Consider the following 18,299-nt stretch of genomic DNA (forward strand, 5'->3'; position numbering starts at 1 on the left):
TTAGAGATGAATCCAGCAAACGTCCGGCTCCAGCACAAACTCAGAGTAAACCAAACAAACGTTCATCATTGTTTTGGTTGATGCTCGTGTCACTTTGGAGTGTGCGCACGAGCGCGAGCGTCATGTAGTTGCTGCAGTTCATTGAACGGCCACAGGTGTCACTAATAACAAGCGTTTCTGAATCTTACACTGCACCTTTAAACATGAGTTTTGTTCCTCTTGATGGCCTGTGGTGCAGCTACACTGTCTGACTCTAGTATAATGAGATAGATCACAATAAGTAATAGATCAGCTAGATCTAGACTTTATTATTATTGAATATATCTATTAACATTTTAGGGAACACTTTACATTAAAGTTCCATTTGTTAACATTAGTTAATGCATTATGTATCATAAACTAAGAATGAAGAATATATTTTTATCATCATTATGTGAGTTGTGGGGTGGGCTGAGTCAGTGTTGGTGGGTGGGGTCTAGACAGGTCAGTCAAAACAAACAGGAAATTTAATTGCGGCACAGAGGTGCAGTGTTTGCATTTTTTGAGAAAATTAACTTATAGTATAGTTAAATATACTTATAGTTGTTTCAGCATATTAAGCTAGGATAGAAGAGTAGCACACCTTTAATGTTCAAGTGTGGTGGTGGTAGTGGGCTAAAGCACATAACTGGTACTCAGAAGGTAGCTGGTTCAATCCCCACAGTCACCACCATTGTGTCTGTCACAAACGCTTTCGAGAGCACCTCCGCGATCGGCCACCGGAGATCTGATTCACCTGAGTTCTAATCACCCATGCACCCACATACCGGGCTTGATTAAATTTACAGCTGATTCCCATCCCTGCTCCCTCTATTTAAGCTTCACGCAGTTACACACTCAGGGCGAAGTCTTGTTTGTTCCGGCTACTCTACTGAGCGTTCTACGACCATTCTTGTTTGATTATTTGCCTACCGACCTTGCTTTGCCTATTGACTACAGTTGAACACTGCCTGCCTACCTGAACCTTGCCTGTCTCCTCGTGATTACCCTTTGCTGCCTGCCCTGACATCCTGCTTCACTCACTACGCTCCTGCTCTGCCTACGTTTGCCCTGATACCCCCATTGCCAGACCATATCTGTGAGTTTCAATAAAACACTGCTTATGGATCCCAACCTAACTGAGTCTATGTTACAGTGTCCTTGAGTAAGGCACTTAACTTAACCAGGTTGCTCCGGGGGGATTGTCCCTGTAATAAGGGCACTGTATAATACAGTGGTAATCAGAAGGTTGCTGGTTTGATCACCACCATTGTGTCCTTGAGTAAGGCACTTAACTCCAGGTTGCTCCGGGGGGATTGTCCCTGTAATAAGGGCACTGTATAATACAGTGGTAATCAGAAGGTTGCTGGTTTGATCACCACCATTGTGTCCTTGAGTAAGGCACTTAACTCCAGGTTGCTCTGGGGGGATTGTCCCTGTAATAAGGGCACTGTATAATACAGTGGTAATCAGAAGGTTGCTGGTTTGATCCCCACAATCACCACCATTGTGTCCTTGAGTAAGACACTTAACGCCAAGTTGTTCCAGGGCTTGTCCCTGTAATAATTGCACTGTAAGCCGCTTTGGATAAAAGCATCTGCCAATTGCATAAATGTAAATGTAAATGTTCAAGTAAAGGTTATAGTATCATGACATAACAGTGTGGACAATAAATCAAGGGACACACAAAAAAAACCTCCATTATTTACTAATGAATACATGTTAGTGAGAGAATGTAATACACAGCATTTAATTGAACAGATTAATGTAGAAATCCAAAGATTTAGCAGTACTTACAGTACTTTTGTCAAAGATGTTTGATTCGCGGCTCTGGGGTCACGAGGAAATGAAATGACACTAGTGCAATAAATTCATTTAAATTTCCAAACATTCTCACTAGACTATTACAATTTTAAATAAGTCCAAATGTAATATTATACATACTGTGGGATTGCACATTTAAGTGTCACTATAAGATCAGGTGATCCACTCTCTTTCATATAACATCACATGAAAAACATTGTATTGGGCTTTCAGGGTATTTGGTATCATGATTCTGTCAGATCGTCTACATCTCTGCATCCTGTTTGTCAACTTGAACAAGAGTGTATGTGAATGAATCTTGCTAAGGCTATCAGCTTTTGTCTGTGATGGCTCGAGGTGCCGCAGCCCCATTCTGTGAGTCAGTGGCTCATTGTTCAGGATTCAGTCAATGTCTGAGTCATATGTAAATACATTCCCATAGGTGTGGACACTTCCTTATTTCTATGAAAATGAAGTCGTCCGAGTCACAGACGGTCCTTTGAAAAAGTATTTGCCCCATCCTGATTTCTCCTGTTTTTCTGTATATCTATTTGAATACAAATTATAATAAAATCTAACATAAAACATAAATGTGGCATGGGGGGCGTGGTCGTGTGTCGGTCTGCGGGCGAGAGAGAGAGCGGTAAGGCTTGTCACCTGTGTCTTGTTATAGGTGATACGGAGAGAGACATTTAAGGAACGCCAAATGTCGAGAGGGGGAGAGAGTGAATGCATGAAACACGACAGCCAGAGAGTGGAGACCTGTGCCTTGTTGTGTACAATTATAACGACGGTTACCGTTGTATCTGTGTCGAAGTTACGGAAATTAAAGATACTAACCTTGAAACTGCCTCATTGTCTCCTGACTCCTCCATCGCCCCAACCAAACCACGACCACGCCCCCCATGCCACAATAAACAATTGAGGGAAACTCAACTGAGTTCTGCTCTCTAGCAGAAAATCATAAGGGAGAACGTCCCGTCATCAGTCTGTGAGTTGAAGCTCAAGCGCAACTGGATTATGCAGCAAGACAATGATCCAGCACATAGGAGGAAGTCCCCCTCTGAATGACTCAAAAGCGGCTAAATTAAAGTTAAAGGCCTGACTTGAACCCGATTGAGATGCCGTGGCAGGACTTAAATGGGCAGTTCATCCTCAAACCCTTCAATGTGTCTGAACTAAAACAGTTCTGTGAACTCAGAATTCCCCCACAGCGTTGTGAAAGACTGATCTCCAGTTATCAGACGCGCTTGATGCAATTGTTGCTGCTAAAGGTGACACAACCAGCTGTTAAGTTTAAGGGGGCAGTTCGTTTTTCACATGGGTGATATAGGTGTTGGATAACTTTTTTGCTTCAATAAAAATATATATGTTGTAAACTTTGTGCTTAATCAGATTGCCTTCGTTTTATGTTATATCTCATATGAAGATCTAAAACAATTTAGGATGACAAATACAAAAAAACAGAAGAAATTAGAAAGAGGGCAAATACTTTTTTCACAGAACTGTAGTTATGTTGACTGGAGAACCCCCAGCCCACTGAATGCCTATAGACCGTATGCTCTTTAAGACTGACTTGATGATGGCCACTAGATGGTGGTGTTAAGGGCTTTCTTCTGATGTTTACATGAATGATCTGTTTAATGCCTCTGTTGCATTTCTGAAACAATTCTGTTGTATCAATTCTCTTTTCTTTGAATCATCTCTTATCCTTGTACCCCTGTCATACTGGAACTAAGCCTATTATTAGTAACTGTGACAAAGCAATTAGTTACTTTAATCGAATTACTTTAAAAAAAGTAGTGTACAGGATTACACTTTACATTTGGGTTATTAGACTACAGTTACTAAGTGTATTTATTTTAAGTACATTGACTGGGTTACACATATTTGTACAATAATATTATGTCAAATACAATTAAAATGTGAAATATGTTCCTGTAACCGCTGGAGAGTCACTAATGAGTGATTATAGGGACACTTGAGGTGCTGAGAGTATGACTTGCATCTTACAATAAACAATGAGAACATATATAAATATTATTTTGAATGCAGAACAACAACATTTTCTTGAAAAAGTTACTTAATTAAAAGTATTAAATAGTAATGTGATTGCTTTTCTCAAGAAGTAATGAGTAGTGTAATCTGATTACAGTTGTATTGATGTAATTACAGTAGTAATGTGTTGTGGATTACTTTCTAATTAACACTGGATCTTAATGACTCCTGGAAGTGCATCAGAAATACTTATAAAATGCTTCATACTAATAAACAAGCAAATACAAGTGTCAACAATTCCATTCAAAGTTTGAAGAGAGGAGTTTTGAGTTACAGTAAAGGTATAACCACTTCTGAATGTGAATGTTGTCTGAATGTTCCCAATAGGTGAGAAGAGAGAGGGAGCCGGGGTCAGTATCCTGCAGGATAGCCTCGCTTCCTGTCATCACATTTAGCACAGATTTCCCCCTGTTGTTGCACAATTGCCTGAACCTTTGCTATTGTGTCGCTGGGTAGTATTACCTTTATTTCATGAAGATATGTCCGATGCAAGTCCTGATATACACTCTGCAGCATTTGTATATCCACAAACAGCCACACATAAACACACATAAACACACATAAACAAAAGACAAAATCTGATCATTTGTAGTATGCTGATTATGTTAATCTACTTATCAAGTTTTACATTAAAGGTGCACTTAGTTAGCGCTAAACTTTTAAACAGAAATAAATTATTTCTGTTTAGCATAGCATAGTTTTGTTTTTTAAATTAGGCCTGAAGAATTAATGCATGAAATGAAAAATGTTGACACAGTTAACCAGAAAAGCACCTGCCTAATATTGTGTCGGCCCCCCTCGAGCCGCCAAAACAGCGCCAACCCGCGTGTCAGAACAGCATTCAGAGATGATATTCTTCAGCACAATTGTACAGAGTGGTTATCTGAGTTACTGTAGACTTTACCAGTTCAAACCAGTCTGACCATTCTCTGTTGACCTCTCTCATACACAGACACCAACAATCTGACACCAACAATCATGCCACACTTCAAATCACTGAGATAAAATGTTCCCCATTCTGATGGTTGATGTGAACATTAACTGAAGCTCCTGACCCGTATCTGCATGATTTTATGCACTGCTGACACACGATTGGCTGATTAGATAATCACATGGATGATTGTTGGTGTCAGACGGGCTGGTTTGAGTATTTCTGGGATTTTCACACACAACAGTCTCTAGAATTTACTCCGAATGGTGCCAAAAACACAAAACATCCAGTGAGCGACAGTTCTGTGTACGAAACACTTGTTGATGAGAGAGGTCAGCAGAGAATGGTCAGACTGGTTTGAACTGGTAAAGTCTACAGTAACTCAGATAACCACTCTGTACAATTGTGATGAAGGATATCATCTCTGAATGCTGTTCTCAGATGCAGGTTGGCGCTATTTTGACGGCATGAGGGGGACCGACACAATATTAGGCAGGTGCTTTTAATTGTTGTTCAACTGTTTAGTTGTGGCTGATATGTGTTTATTTATAGCACATTATGTGTGCTGCCATGTTGAGATCACATGACCAGCCCAATATTACTTCGCTTTATCTCAATAATCCCTTGTAACTTAGAACCATTTTTGCATGATATTGCATCTACACAACACAGGAGTCAATAAAACAAACACAAATATTACTAAGTGCACCTTTATGCAACTTTTGTCATCAAGTGTACGAATCTGACCTCCTCAAAGTCACTTTCCACAGAGGTCCTGTTGGGCATTAACTGATTGTGAAGTCTGGGTTCTTTAACAGCTTTGTTCAGATCATAGTTAAAGAACAGGACATTCATGATCACCTAAGATGAGAGAGACAGGAGACGTGAAAAGCTATGTTATTATAACAAATACATTTTAAAATGACAAAATTATAGTAAAACAATTTTATGCAGGCCCTATTCAGAATAAATAATTACATTTCTGATATTGGCATTTATTATGTGCTGTAAATGTACAGAATGTTACATAAAGGTGTAAATATGTATCCAAACATGAGCCATATTTAAATAATTAAAATCTGTTTATGAGTCTTTAGTTACCTGAGCAGTTCCTGTGGTGATTTTTGGCCCACCTGAAGCCCCAACCACCATTTTGACTTTGTTGTGTTTGTCAAATATTATCGTGGGAGACATTGATGAAAGTGGTTGTTTACCTGGTCAAAAGACAAAAGAAGATTGCATATACAGTTACTGAACAGTACTTTTACCTGTAAACACTTCCATGTACTGATAAGAGCAGTGTTGGTAGTAATTAATTTAAACTCATATGAGTCTTATACCTGGTTGAATGAAGTTATTGGGTGAAGGGGGCACCCCATTGCTATTATTAAAACCAGGAGAGCAGAAATCATCCATCTGGTTATTAAAGATTATGCCAGTTGAGGGTGACATCACCAGAGAACCAAAACTGGAAACGGTAACAAACACAAGAATGTTTTCAAGTTGAGAAAATATAATCCTTAGACATTTTTGAATGGACAAGCTCTTGAGTAGGTGTGAAGCAATCATTTATGTGAAATTAACCAAAAAACCTGACCCCACCTTCGTCCCAAAAAACAACAACAAACAAACAAATAATGACCCCTGTCCACCGTGGAAACAGCCAACAATGAGTGTCGAAACCGGACTTTGAAGCAGTGGAAGATTGTTGCATGGTCTGATGAGTCCCGATTTTTTACATCTTGTGGACGGCCGTGTATGTGTGCGCCATTTACCTGGGGAAGTGGTGGCACCAGGATGCACTGTAGGAAGATGACAAGGCGGTGGAGGGAGCGTGATGCTCAGGGCAATGTTCTGCTGGGAAACCCTGGGTCCGTCCATTCATGTGCATGTCAATTTGACATGAGCCACCCTACCTAAACATTGTTGCAGACCAGGTACACACCTCCATGACAATGGGATATTAGTGGTCTCTTTCAGCAGGATAATGTGCCCTGCCACACTGCACACATTGTTCAGGAATGGTTCGTGGAACATATTGAAGAGTTCAGTGTGTTTCCCGGATCTCAATCCGAGTCATGCCTTGGTGGGTTGGCACTGATTTGGCGGAATGCGGATTAGGCAGGTGGTCTCTTTCTAATAAACTCTGCACATGGATCTTCCCGCAGTGTCCGATTCTGACTTTTACAGTAAGTGATTTCTGTGATTTCGCCACCGAACCAATTTAAAATATAAACAATGTTTTCAAAACTGCTTTCCAAAGACTGCAATTGTACAAACAGTCAGATAGTCCCACCCCAAACTTACAGAATTGGTTGAGCGGGTCTAAGTGGGTCACTCAAAACAAACACAGGACTTTTTATTGCACCAGAGACATAGTTCACAGTTTTCAAGAAAATGTTAATATGAATGGCTTACTTATAGTTGTCTCTGAATATTAAGATAGGTTAAATAAAATACATACTTTAACTATAACTCCAATAAATGTAGTTGTAGACTGGAATCGTGTCTCTTATATCTTATAAAACTGTGTGAAAATTAAATAATAGACATTTTGCTGGACAATCAGTGTTGGTGTATTCCTTTCGGCTGTGTGGGGCAGAAAAGGCTGCTAAAAAAATAACTCACTCCTGGCTTGTAACTTTAGAGCCATCTCAAACCAAGCATTTAACAGGCTGTTTTATTTAGCACTACTGAATAAATAGCGTCACATTTGTTTGCACATTTTGGATGTCTCCGTTTCAAATACATCTGAATTAATTTTGTCAGTTGAGACTCAGTGATCTGAACTGGGTGTATCAGATTATTGAGACATCTAATGCACAGTACTAGAGGTCCTCAGACACATGATTAAAACACAATGATCTAGAAGGTTCTCGTTCTCTTACTGATCATTGATACTGCTGGTGACGGCCACAGCACTTCCATCTTCTGCGATGATAGAGAGGTGAGACGTCCCATTGACATCAGGTACATAATACTCAGGTTCATAGTAGCTTCCTGGGTGAGTAGTGTTTGTGATCTTATTCCTGATGTTGTTGGCAAAGTGCTCTGAGGTCATGTTTTGGATGACCTTGACAAATGAGAATTAAAACAAGATTTACAAAGGCCATAAAAAATACTCAACTCAGACCTTGAATTAAATAGATCAGATGTTGTAGCCAATCTGGAGTTAAGATTTAAGAATTTGAGAGGTGGGTTGACTTAAAACTCATAATATAGGATGATAAATCCAGTAAAAATACTCCCAATAAATCCATAAATACAAATATATACAAGCTGAACTCACATCATTAATGTTGACATACAGTGGGTCTCCAAGTTTAGTCCTCTGGGCATAAGCAAAGCGAAATGCCTCTATTATGCGATGATATGTTAAAGTCCTCTTCTCTTGTGTAGAAACACTGCGAGGTGAGAAGTTGTAACCTAAAATGGAAAAGGTGAATTTTTGGTCTCAGTTGTCCCTTTAAATGTCATTCTGTGTGTTCAAATGTATACTTTTCCTTACACTATTTTAACATTATTTAAAACGCTTGCCCTTAGTAAACTAATCCAAATAAATTGTTGCCATGGTACGATTTGTTTTGCCAATCTGAAGCCTTTGAGACAATTTCTTCCTGTCAAAAACTTTGCATGTTCATAGCAGGCAGCCCATTTAAACAAAGCAAGAACTTTGAGCAGATCATTCTTGAGTTTGGAGAGTAAGAAATGTGAGTTATGAAATTTTGATTTGATCGGTCAACAATGACTTAGACAAACGTCCTAAAAGGAAAAGGAGTACAGAAGAATGAGTTAAAATCAGTGTTACAGACTTGACATTGGAAAAGTGGCACTTGTGTTGAATGCAGGAGAAATGGGCAGGAGTAAAGACCTGAGTGACTTTAACAAGAGCCAAATAGTTATGACCAGACGACTGGGTCAGAGCATCTCTAAAATGGCTTTTGGGGTGCTCACGGTCAGCAGTGGTGAATATATATACTGACAATGGTCCGAGGAGGGACAAACCAGAGGCCCATCGATGCGAGAGGGCAATTAAGGCTATCCTGTCTAGTCCTAACCGACAGAAGGTCTACTGTGGTACAAATCACAGAAAATTTTAATGATTATTACGGGAGGAACGTGTAACAACACACAGTGCATCGCACCCTGTCCAACGTCGAAAGTGCCTACAAAGGGCACGAGAGCATCGGAACTGGACCTTGGAGCAGTGGAAGAAGGTCGCCTGGTCCAATGAGTCTCATTTTCTATTATATCATGTTGACGTGTCCGCAGTTTACCTGGGGAAATGATGGCACCAGGATGCACAGTGGGAAGACGACAAGCCGTTGGAGGAAGTGTGATGCTCTAGGCAATGTTGTGCTGGGAAACACTGGGTCCAGCCATTCATGCGGATGATTTGACATGTGCCACCCACCCAAACATTGTTGCAGACCATGTACACCCCTTCATGGCAGTGGTATTCCCTGATGGCAGTGGCCTCTTTCAGCAGGATAATGCCACACTGCACACATTGTTCAGGAATGGTTCCTGGAACATGTTGAAGAGTTCAGTGTGTTTCCCGGATCTCAATCCGATTCATGACTTGGTGGGTTGGCACTGATTTGGCGGAATGCGGATTAGGCAGGTGGTCATCTTTTTTTGTCTCATCAGTGTAAGAGGAATTTGCAATTATTTATGAAAAATTATAATATGTTCTGATTGCTGTATTAATTATTTTGAATGCTTTGACCTTCTTTGTAAAAATCTGTAACAAGGACACAAAATCTTTGTGCCACATATCCAAAACACACAGACACAACACACTGTCTCACCTTTGAGTATGTTGAGTATCAGTGCGAGCACAGGCCCGCTGGATGGAGAAGTAGGAACATAAACGTTGTTATCTCCCACAGTAATGTTCAACGTCTTATTCATTTTTGCCTTGTATTCCTTAAGATCCTGAAGTGTTATATTCCCTCCTGTATTACCAGAAACATACCCTTCATACTGCATGTGTGTATATATACTGTATACAGCAAAAGGTAAACTGACCTTATTTTGAATAATATGAAAAAGAGAGCAAACATGGAATTACCTCTATCACTGATATCCTTGACTATATCATTGGCTAGAGACCCACTGTAAAATACATCTGGCCCATAATCTGCTATCGTCTGATAGGTTTGCGCCAGTTTAGGAAGTCTTAAAATATCATTTTCCTTAAGGGTTTCTTTTCTTGAAGTATCACAAAACACTTCACTGAAAACCAGAAAGAGAAAAGGGCTTTTTACATTGGTCATTCATAACCCTGGGAAAATGAAATCCTTGGTTATCTTGTGTCACACTGTTCAAGCTTTACCCTGGGTATTCACGTTTCACACTACATTTGTAAACCCTGGGCAACCAGTCTTTCCTCTTCTGAAACATACAGCATAACGCTGTTGTCATGGCAGTTAATGCGTATGCCTTCACAGTTATTGATTATACATTATACCGGTTTTCTTCAGACGGAGAACCTAAACAGCACATGAAAGTTTTGCGAATGCACAAAGCGCATGAATATTAAATGAGGTTAGCACTGAGACATTTTCTGATTGGTTGTGTGTTGCTGAACATCTTTCTGTAACCATCTAAAGGCTTGGGTATACTCTTGTTTGCGCAGCTTCTCAAAGAATACTCTTTTGACCACGAGTGAATAGGAACGTGTTCGACGCAGGTGCGCTATGACTGCTTTGTGGTACTCTTTTAGTACAGTCATAAGCAGACGCACGAGGACTGTCCTCATGTCGAGACAATCTGGGCCACACACATATGGTCTGTGCAGACTGTGCTGATGATGAAAAGCACTAAAGCAGTGCAAAAGCGGTGAATAAACCCCTTTTCAAATTTAAAGTGTGAAACGTAGCTTTACACAGGGTTAAAAGCAGGGTTTAAAAAGAAGATAACCCAGGGGTAAGCTTGGTGTGAAAAGCCCTAAAGAGGGAAGAGCAACAGCAAGGTAATGTAATAAACATTATTAGTGAGAGTGATCAGACCAGTAGAGTGAGTTACAGGATTCATTGTTTGACAAGTAAAAAATGTATTATGCTGCAAGATTTAATATAAAATTACTATTTATATATAAATTTACCACAATGTTTCATCATTCAGAATTGCTGAACGTTTGTGTTCAATGCCATCAGCCAAAGCCTTGTTGATTTTAAAACCATCACGTGCCAAATTTATACTGGGTTTGAACAGTTCCTTCCATGGCAGTCTCCCATATCTTTTGTGTGCCACCTCGTAACCACGAATTTGTCCTGGTACAGCAATGGAAAACACTCCTGCCATTGATGCAAAAAAGAGGAGTGGTTTAATCATTCAAAATGGGCTAAATGGGGAAAGAATTGTCTGATAGATTTACTTTTCAAATGAGAGAGAACTAATAACAGCTTCTGTGTGAACTGCTGCATTTACTGATTGTTTTCTGTTATAAAAAGCACCTTGGACGCTGGACTTGGTTTTATGTACATAATTGCTGATGTACCTTTCTGTGCCATCTGGGCATCAGTGCCAAACATGGTTTCATAGGCGCTCATTGGAGCACTTTCTCTTGCATCAATTGTCTCCACGTTTCCTGTAGAAGAAAATAAATGTTTCATTTCAGTGTACATGAAAAGGATATATTTTCTCCGTCAAATAAAAAAGGTCAACCAAAATGGTCTGTGCCCACTTGTCTCTCAAATGAGGTAAAGATCAACCACCTTCCGCTTATATTTCTTATTTCATGTCTGTCCATTTTTAACAGCTTCCAAGTTAAATACTTTATAAGTAGGGATGTCCCGATACTGATCAGATTTGCACTTGTACTCTTCCTCGTAAAAATGCTCAGATACCAAAATCTGATACCATCTGACGTACAAATGTAATTATATTAACATTCAGCCCACTGATTAAAATCACATTTTGTCCTAGTAATATTATTAAACCACAAAGGCTCCAATTTAATGAGATAAATATTAATGCTGTCAGAATTAACGTGTTAACACATGCAATTATTTAAAAACGTTTAATGTGTTAATTTTTCTTAATCGCAATTAACTTGTTTAACGTTAATACAGCATAAACACTTTTGTGAAGGGGGGAACCTTTGTAATGTCTAGTGTAGATTACACTGATGCACACTTCACAAACAAACACAGAGCCCTTCTACCACGGCGAGCCTACAAGCTTAGCATAAAATAGCATAACGCGGCGATCCCATTGACATTCCATGGGCGGTACTGTTGTAATACTCTCCTATGATAGAGCCGCAGAAATCTTAGTAATTACAATAATCTCTGACAGCGCTTTCCTGTCAGTGATAAAATTATGGAGAAAGAAGCTCTTAGCACTGTATGATGTACAAAACAAGCCCAGATGGGACTTGTAAGGTGCATTTAATTCCCACAGAAGCAAGTTTTAACCATCACCAAAATGCAGAATAAGACGTTTTTGTCTGGAAGCGCTTTTCATGGTGAGTTCAAAGCGGTGCTAGGCACTGGCATGAATCATGAACGCAGCTTCACGATTGCTGTAAAAAAGCGGATAGTCACAGTCTACCAGCAGATTAATATTGTGGAGGATGAGAGTTTAAGAGAATTAATGCGACATGCCGTGAAAATGCAACCTATTAGGAAACTAGTTCTTTCAATTAGTCAAACTCCCACATAGACTTTGGGAAACGTTTAATGTTACTGGAATTGCTGCTGTTTTAGTGCATTGCTTGTGGAAGGCTTTGTATGGAAAATGTTAATAAAGCTTAATATTGTTACATAATGTTTTTATTCTTTCCTAAGATGGACAAGAATATAAGTATATCTAGTGTCAATTTTCAGCACTTTCAAAATCTGTGATTAATCGTGATTAACTACAAAATGTATACTTTTAATCAAGGTTAAAAAAAAAATGAGCTACTGACAGCACTAATAAATATACAACCCAGATTCCAAAAAAGTTGAGAAAGTATAAAAAATGCTAATAAAAACAAAAGGAGTGATTTGTAAATTCTATTCACCTTGTGCTATATTGAAAGCGCTACAACAATACATTATTTGATTTTTTTACCTTGTGAATTAAAATGTCTTAACACTAATTTAAGATCAGATGATTGCAACATGCTCCAAGAAAACTGGGTCAGTGAAGTGTTTACCACTCAGTAACTTTTAATAACACTTATTAAGCATTTTGGCACTGAAGATACCAGTTTGTTAAGTTTGGCTAGCGGAATTTCCCCCCATTCATCCATTATGCAGGTCTTAAGCTAAGCAATTGGCTTTCATTGCCATATAGTGCACAACATAATGCGCCAAACATTCTCAATTGGAGAGAGGTCAGGACTGCTGTCAGGCCAATCTAGCACCTGCATTCCCAATGCAGGAACATCCCAGAAAAAGACACCGTCTAGATGGCAGCATATATTGATCCAAAATTGGTACATATCTATGTACCATTAACGGTGCCCTCACAGATTTGCAAGTTACCCATTCATTGCCATTGGCACACCATCATACCATGACAGACAATTGCTTTTGGACCTGATGCTGATAACAGCTTGGATGGTCAATTTCCTCTTTAGCCTGGAAAACACGACGGCTGTTTTCACATCATAAACATAGTAGCACTTTTTAAGTTGCTGTGTCAAGTTAAACATAGTTTGAAACAGCATTGCACTCTGTCCAAGTGTTTTTGAACCCAAGAATGCATTTTCATCTTGTGCTGTCTATAGCATCAAGCGACGCTGAGTGTGGTTTGATCTCTGAACAGCTGTGTGTTGCCTATACAGCTGGAGTTGAAAATGGCGGTATTTCAAGCTTGAATTGCTCCAATGATGGGAATATTCTTATGGTCCATGATTAAAACAAGAATGAATCACACTGTATTCATGCTTTATTCAACAGCCCTAATAAATATGCAAACTAACTAAAGAATTTAGGACATTGTGGAAGATCTATGGTGTCTAAGGTCTCTCAAACTCAAAGTACCTGTTGATGCATCATATATGTTGAAAATCACACCTCCTCCTAAACCCAGGTTGTGGGGATGAACCACACCCAAACAAAGAAGAGCGGCAATAGCAGCATCAACTGCTGAACCTTTCAGCTTCAAGATGTCCCTGAAAACATAAAGACTGAAAGTGAAAAACTGACTCGTGTTGCAGACATTCAAAATGTACATTCTGACTTATTTTGCATGCAAGAAACAAATGAATTAAATGATCTTACTTCCCAATCTCAGAGCATTTCCCATTATCTGCTGCCACTGCTGCTTTATAAAAGCAAGCGTATGATGGGGGAGTGTGTTTATACCACAGTATAATCGTGATCAAAACCATTGCAGCCACAAAAAAGACCACCAGACATCTAAAAGTAGAGACGTGATATGCAAGATTTATTCATAACACAAACAGAATAGAAACATTCTTTGCTATCTCTATTTAACTTTATACATTTGCATACTGAGATGTCCTTGTCTATCACTCCTACTGTATAAACTAGCATGTGTGACAGGATAATCTACTCCATATATGTCATTTGATACTATTATCAGGGAAATTGCTATGAAACTCTACATCTTAGAGAATTGATAGATCAAGAAGGTAACTTCGACGCTGGTTCAGAAGCTGATGCTGTGGGAGCTCCTCCAAGGGCCGGTGACCTTGAAACCCTATTCGATTCATTTGATTGGCTAGTGAAGCTTGATGTGCCACCTATGCTGTTCTAAAAGTGAGTATATAAGCAGAAGTTAATTTCATACTGTCCTAATTTTCCTCTTTCCAGGCAATGTAAACATCTCTCAAATATTTGGACCGGCTTCTTCCACATTACAAGGGCAACGCTCTCGCTTCCCAGCGGTTGCAAGCCGGTAACAAGAGTGTAACATTTCTGCAGTAGCACAGGACACTTAGCCCTGTTTTTACTGTTGTTGACATCATGCCAGAAGATGGCTGTGTCACAACACTGAGATTTTCCGCATCATCTAAGCAGATGTTTGTGGCATGACACAGGTCATTTTAGTACTTCTGTTGTTGACACCATGCCAGAAGACAGCCATGTTGCAACACGAATTAAGAACTTGTTGAGGACGCTCAAGGCATACATGCTGGATAGACACAGTGAAGCGGGTCTTCCACATTACCAGGGAAACACTCTCGCTTCCCATTGGTTGTATTCCGGGATGGAGAACACTATTCAGTCTTACGGTATGCCAGAGTTCTACCATGCACTAGTGCAACAGACAAAACTCATAGCGACTGCACGAGGCACAAACATGTTTACGTAAGTAAACAGATATCCAGCTAAGCTCAAGACCTCAGACTGGACCGAAGGTTCACCTTCCAAAAGGACAATGACCTTAAGCACACAGCCAAGATAACACAAGAGAGACTTAGAGACAACTCTGTGAATGTCCTTGAGTGGCCCAGCCAGAGCCCAGATTTGAACCCAATCGAACATCTCTGGAAAAACCTGAAAATGGCTGTCCACCGATGGTACCCATCATGAATACTTTCTGAATGCACTGTATATAGCGTGTTTTTATGCTACATCACCTTTATAACCTGTTTCACTGTAGTTCATGAAAAAACCTGCAAAACATTGAACGGCTTGTTCACCAGTTCATAAAACCTGTTTAAAAAACCTTACAATAATAAGTATCTTTGTTCTTTGTCCGATTTCATTATTTTGCATATAAATCCAAAGTGTACAGCACTCAAACAATATGCAAGCCCAAATGTTTCTTTGAACACTTCCCTATTTTAGTATCCATCTTATTTTGCAATGAGAATTAAGCGTTATGTCAAATACTTCCTTTTTAACATACTTCTGTTTCAGGTGTAAAGGTAAATAATTAAAGAATAATAATATCAGGTTTTAGTTGTGTAGTTGTATAATCTCTCACATGGCAACAGAATGTAGGCCTACAGCAGAATTAGAAGTCTATGTAAATTTAAATATATAATTGTCTAATGACTTTGTACACAGTCATAAATAAATTAAATCTCTCATTCATAGCCTCCTCTAAGAACAATATTCACTGTTGAAATACACTCAATGAGCACTTTATTAGGAACCCTATGCTCTTAATAAAGTGCCCAACAGCTACTGCTGTTGTAGCCGATCACCCTCAAGGTTTGACATGTTGTGCATTCTGAGATGATATTCTGCTCACTACAATGTGTCATCTGTGCCTTTCTGTCAGCTCGAAACAGTCTGGTCATTCTCTGTTGAACAGGTGTTACTAATAAAGTGCTCAGTGAGTGTAAATGCCCCACGAATGCCTTTAAAAGTTTAACACATCGTGACTGCATTATTATAATGATTCTTTTCTTATAGTTTTTAATTTAATAGAAAACATACAGGCTTTCATGGCTGTCAAACACATATGCAAGATGTGGGAAACAGTCCTTAGAATATCTTACAGTAACTATTTAATTATAATCCTTTGGGACAGAAAACAGCTTACAGTATCCTGCATTCGTCTTTGACCGTTTTGCTGTGTGAATGCAGATAAATGGCAAACAGTACTGACTTGTGAATGACATACCTTTTAAGACACGATCCTGCCTTTTCACAAACCATGATGTCCTCCTGACACAGAAATGATCTTCTCTTCTTGTATATGTGAATGAATCAAAAGCCAGCTGGACTGATATACTGTAATCTCTGGTAATTGAAGGTTAACTCCAGAGGTTATAAATAAACATAACCATACATAATAATTCTGTAGACAGAGATGAAGATGTGTAGTTGCATATTTTTAAGAGCTTTAATATATTAAATATTTACATTATGTCTTAATGACAATGTATCCACAGTAAATTTATAACATTCATATACAGTCTATCTTACCAGCAACTTTAATATCCCTTATGACCATTCATCCAAAGAGGCCTGTTGTGATGCAGAACTCCACAGTTTACTGTTGTGAGTGTAAATTATCAATCAGAGTCACAAGTAACAGAAGTCTCATAAAGGTTTCAATTTCCCCTTTGTTGTTCCCAGGCAAGCACAAAATGTTTTTACAAATTTTCACAACCTTGGACTTTTTGGTTGCACTTAGGTTTTATTCCGGTACAATGTTCAAAAACATTCTCAAGACCACAGTAAATAACACAAATAATAATAGTTGTAATAGTAATAATGTAAACCAAGAAATGACATGCGTTTGAATTACCAAAAATTACCAAATTGCAACATTGAGAAAAGTTAAAAAAAATAAATAATATTTTAATTAATTCAAAAGCCTCTGACTGGTCCCACTTGATATTAGGCCTCTTTCACTACTATACACTACCATTAATACACACAGTACAATGTATTTACTGTGTAACATAATTTTAGCAGGTTCCAGGGATAGGACAAAAGAATTGGAAATTGCTTTAACAAAATACAATATTTTATATGTTTTAATGAAACAAAAATGATTGACTTAGAATAAAAATATAAGGATTTGTGCTAAACATTTAGATTTTCTGATTAATCGCATATTCATTTGAACAATCTCGATGTTGAATCTTAACAATATTAATGATGTTTAAAGATATTCAGCCTTTAGTACACATCTTTGGTTTTGTGTCTTAAACTTAAAAACAAGTTGAGAAACATGGGTCAGAAAGAGGAATGGAAAAAAAGGAGAACAGGCAAGCAAACGCCACAAGAACTGAAACCGTTAACATCCACACTGCCTTAGATTTAAATCAACAGCCAAAAAAGATGTCCTTCAACATAACCAATCAATGTCTAGAACAGTGTTGCGATGTTCTCTTATTATAAGTGAAGCGTAGATTAGAAATCACTGTTTTCACTGCAAACCTGAACAAGAACACAAAGATTATTTAAAGACTCATTATAATCGACAACAACAAAAAGCTGATCAGTGTGGGAGTCATACTGCCAACCTCTAATTAATTTTGTCCAGAAGCCAAGACCCAGCTAAACACATAATCATATGTCTTCATGAACTCGTTACTGTAAGCAACAAACATGATCGAGGACTATCTGCAGTGTTTCTTGTTCAATTCCTCAAGGATCACCAAAACAGCTCATGCTAGATGTCTTATTTATCTGATAACACACCTGATTATCCTGATTAGAGATTTAGTACTTCACGATCTGAATTATGTATCAAATAATGGAGAAATCTCAAAATGTATAGTGAATAATGTGTTTATCGGTGTAAGGCTTAAGAGTAAACAGACAAGTAGGTTTTGCCCATTACAACAATTTTGCATTGCATGTACAAAATTTTACCAGCATTCTAACCGGCTAATCCAACAATTGCAAGTGTTGTGTGCATGCCTCTTCAATTGGGAACACATTTCTTGCTTTGTCAGGCTTTTTAATAAGCTAATTTTGTTTGGGTGTAATCAGCTCATTGGTGTGCATGTATACAGGCTCAATGACTCTTTATTGTAAAAAATTAAAGGATTAGTTCATCCAAAAATGGAAATTCAGTCATTGTTTACTCACCCCTGTGTTGTTACAACTCTATA

At 38.6% G+C, this 18,299-nt stretch overlaps 1 protein-coding gene across 1 annotated transcript; it reads right to left on the bottom strand.

Moving 5' to 3' along the window:
- Positions 1-1,720: 1,720 nt before the first annotated feature.
- On the bottom strand, positions 1,721-18,275 carry LOC127643885 (glutathione hydrolase 1 proenzyme-like). The gene is made up of 14 exons (XM_052126817.1): positions 16,657-18,275; positions 16,352-16,528; positions 14,032-14,169; positions 13,792-13,922; positions 11,316-11,405; positions 10,920-11,112; positions 9,885-10,048; positions 9,622-9,768; positions 8,100-8,236; positions 7,699-7,883; positions 6,151-6,278; positions 5,912-6,024; positions 5,558-5,671; positions 1,721-4,386 (listed from the first exon to the last, which is right to left on the bottom strand). Exons 2-14 carry the CDS (start codon positions 16,384-16,386, stop codon positions 4,231-4,233), a joined length of 1,731 nt encoding a protein of 576 aa, XP_051982777.1. The 5' UTR covers positions 16,387-16,528; positions 16,657-18,275; the 3' UTR covers positions 1,721-4,230.
- Between the last annotated feature and the right edge of the window lie 24 nt (positions 18,276-18,299).

Source organism: Xyrauchen texanus, chromosome 5 (assembly GCF_025860055.1).
Source record: "Xyrauchen texanus isolate HMW12.3.18 chromosome 5, RBS_HiC_50CHRs, whole genome shotgun sequence".
Classification (NCBI taxonomy): Eukaryota; Metazoa; Chordata; class Actinopteri; order Cypriniformes; family Catostomidae; genus Xyrauchen; species Xyrauchen texanus.

Excerpts from the sequence above, each read along its gene's own strand:
- LOC127643885 (XM_052126817.1), bottom strand. The coding sequence starts at position 16,386 with ATGGTTTGTGAAAAGGCAGGATCGTGTCTTAAAAG. Across the intron at positions 14,170-16,351 it reads GCAGGATCGTGTCTTAAAAG|ATGTCTGGTGGTCTTTTTTG; the intron begins GTATGTCATTCA and ends CTCTACTTTTAG. Across the intron at positions 8,237-9,621 it reads GATACTCAACATACTCAAAG|GTTACAACTTCTCACCTCGC; the intron begins GTGAGACAGTGT and ends TTTCCATTTTAG.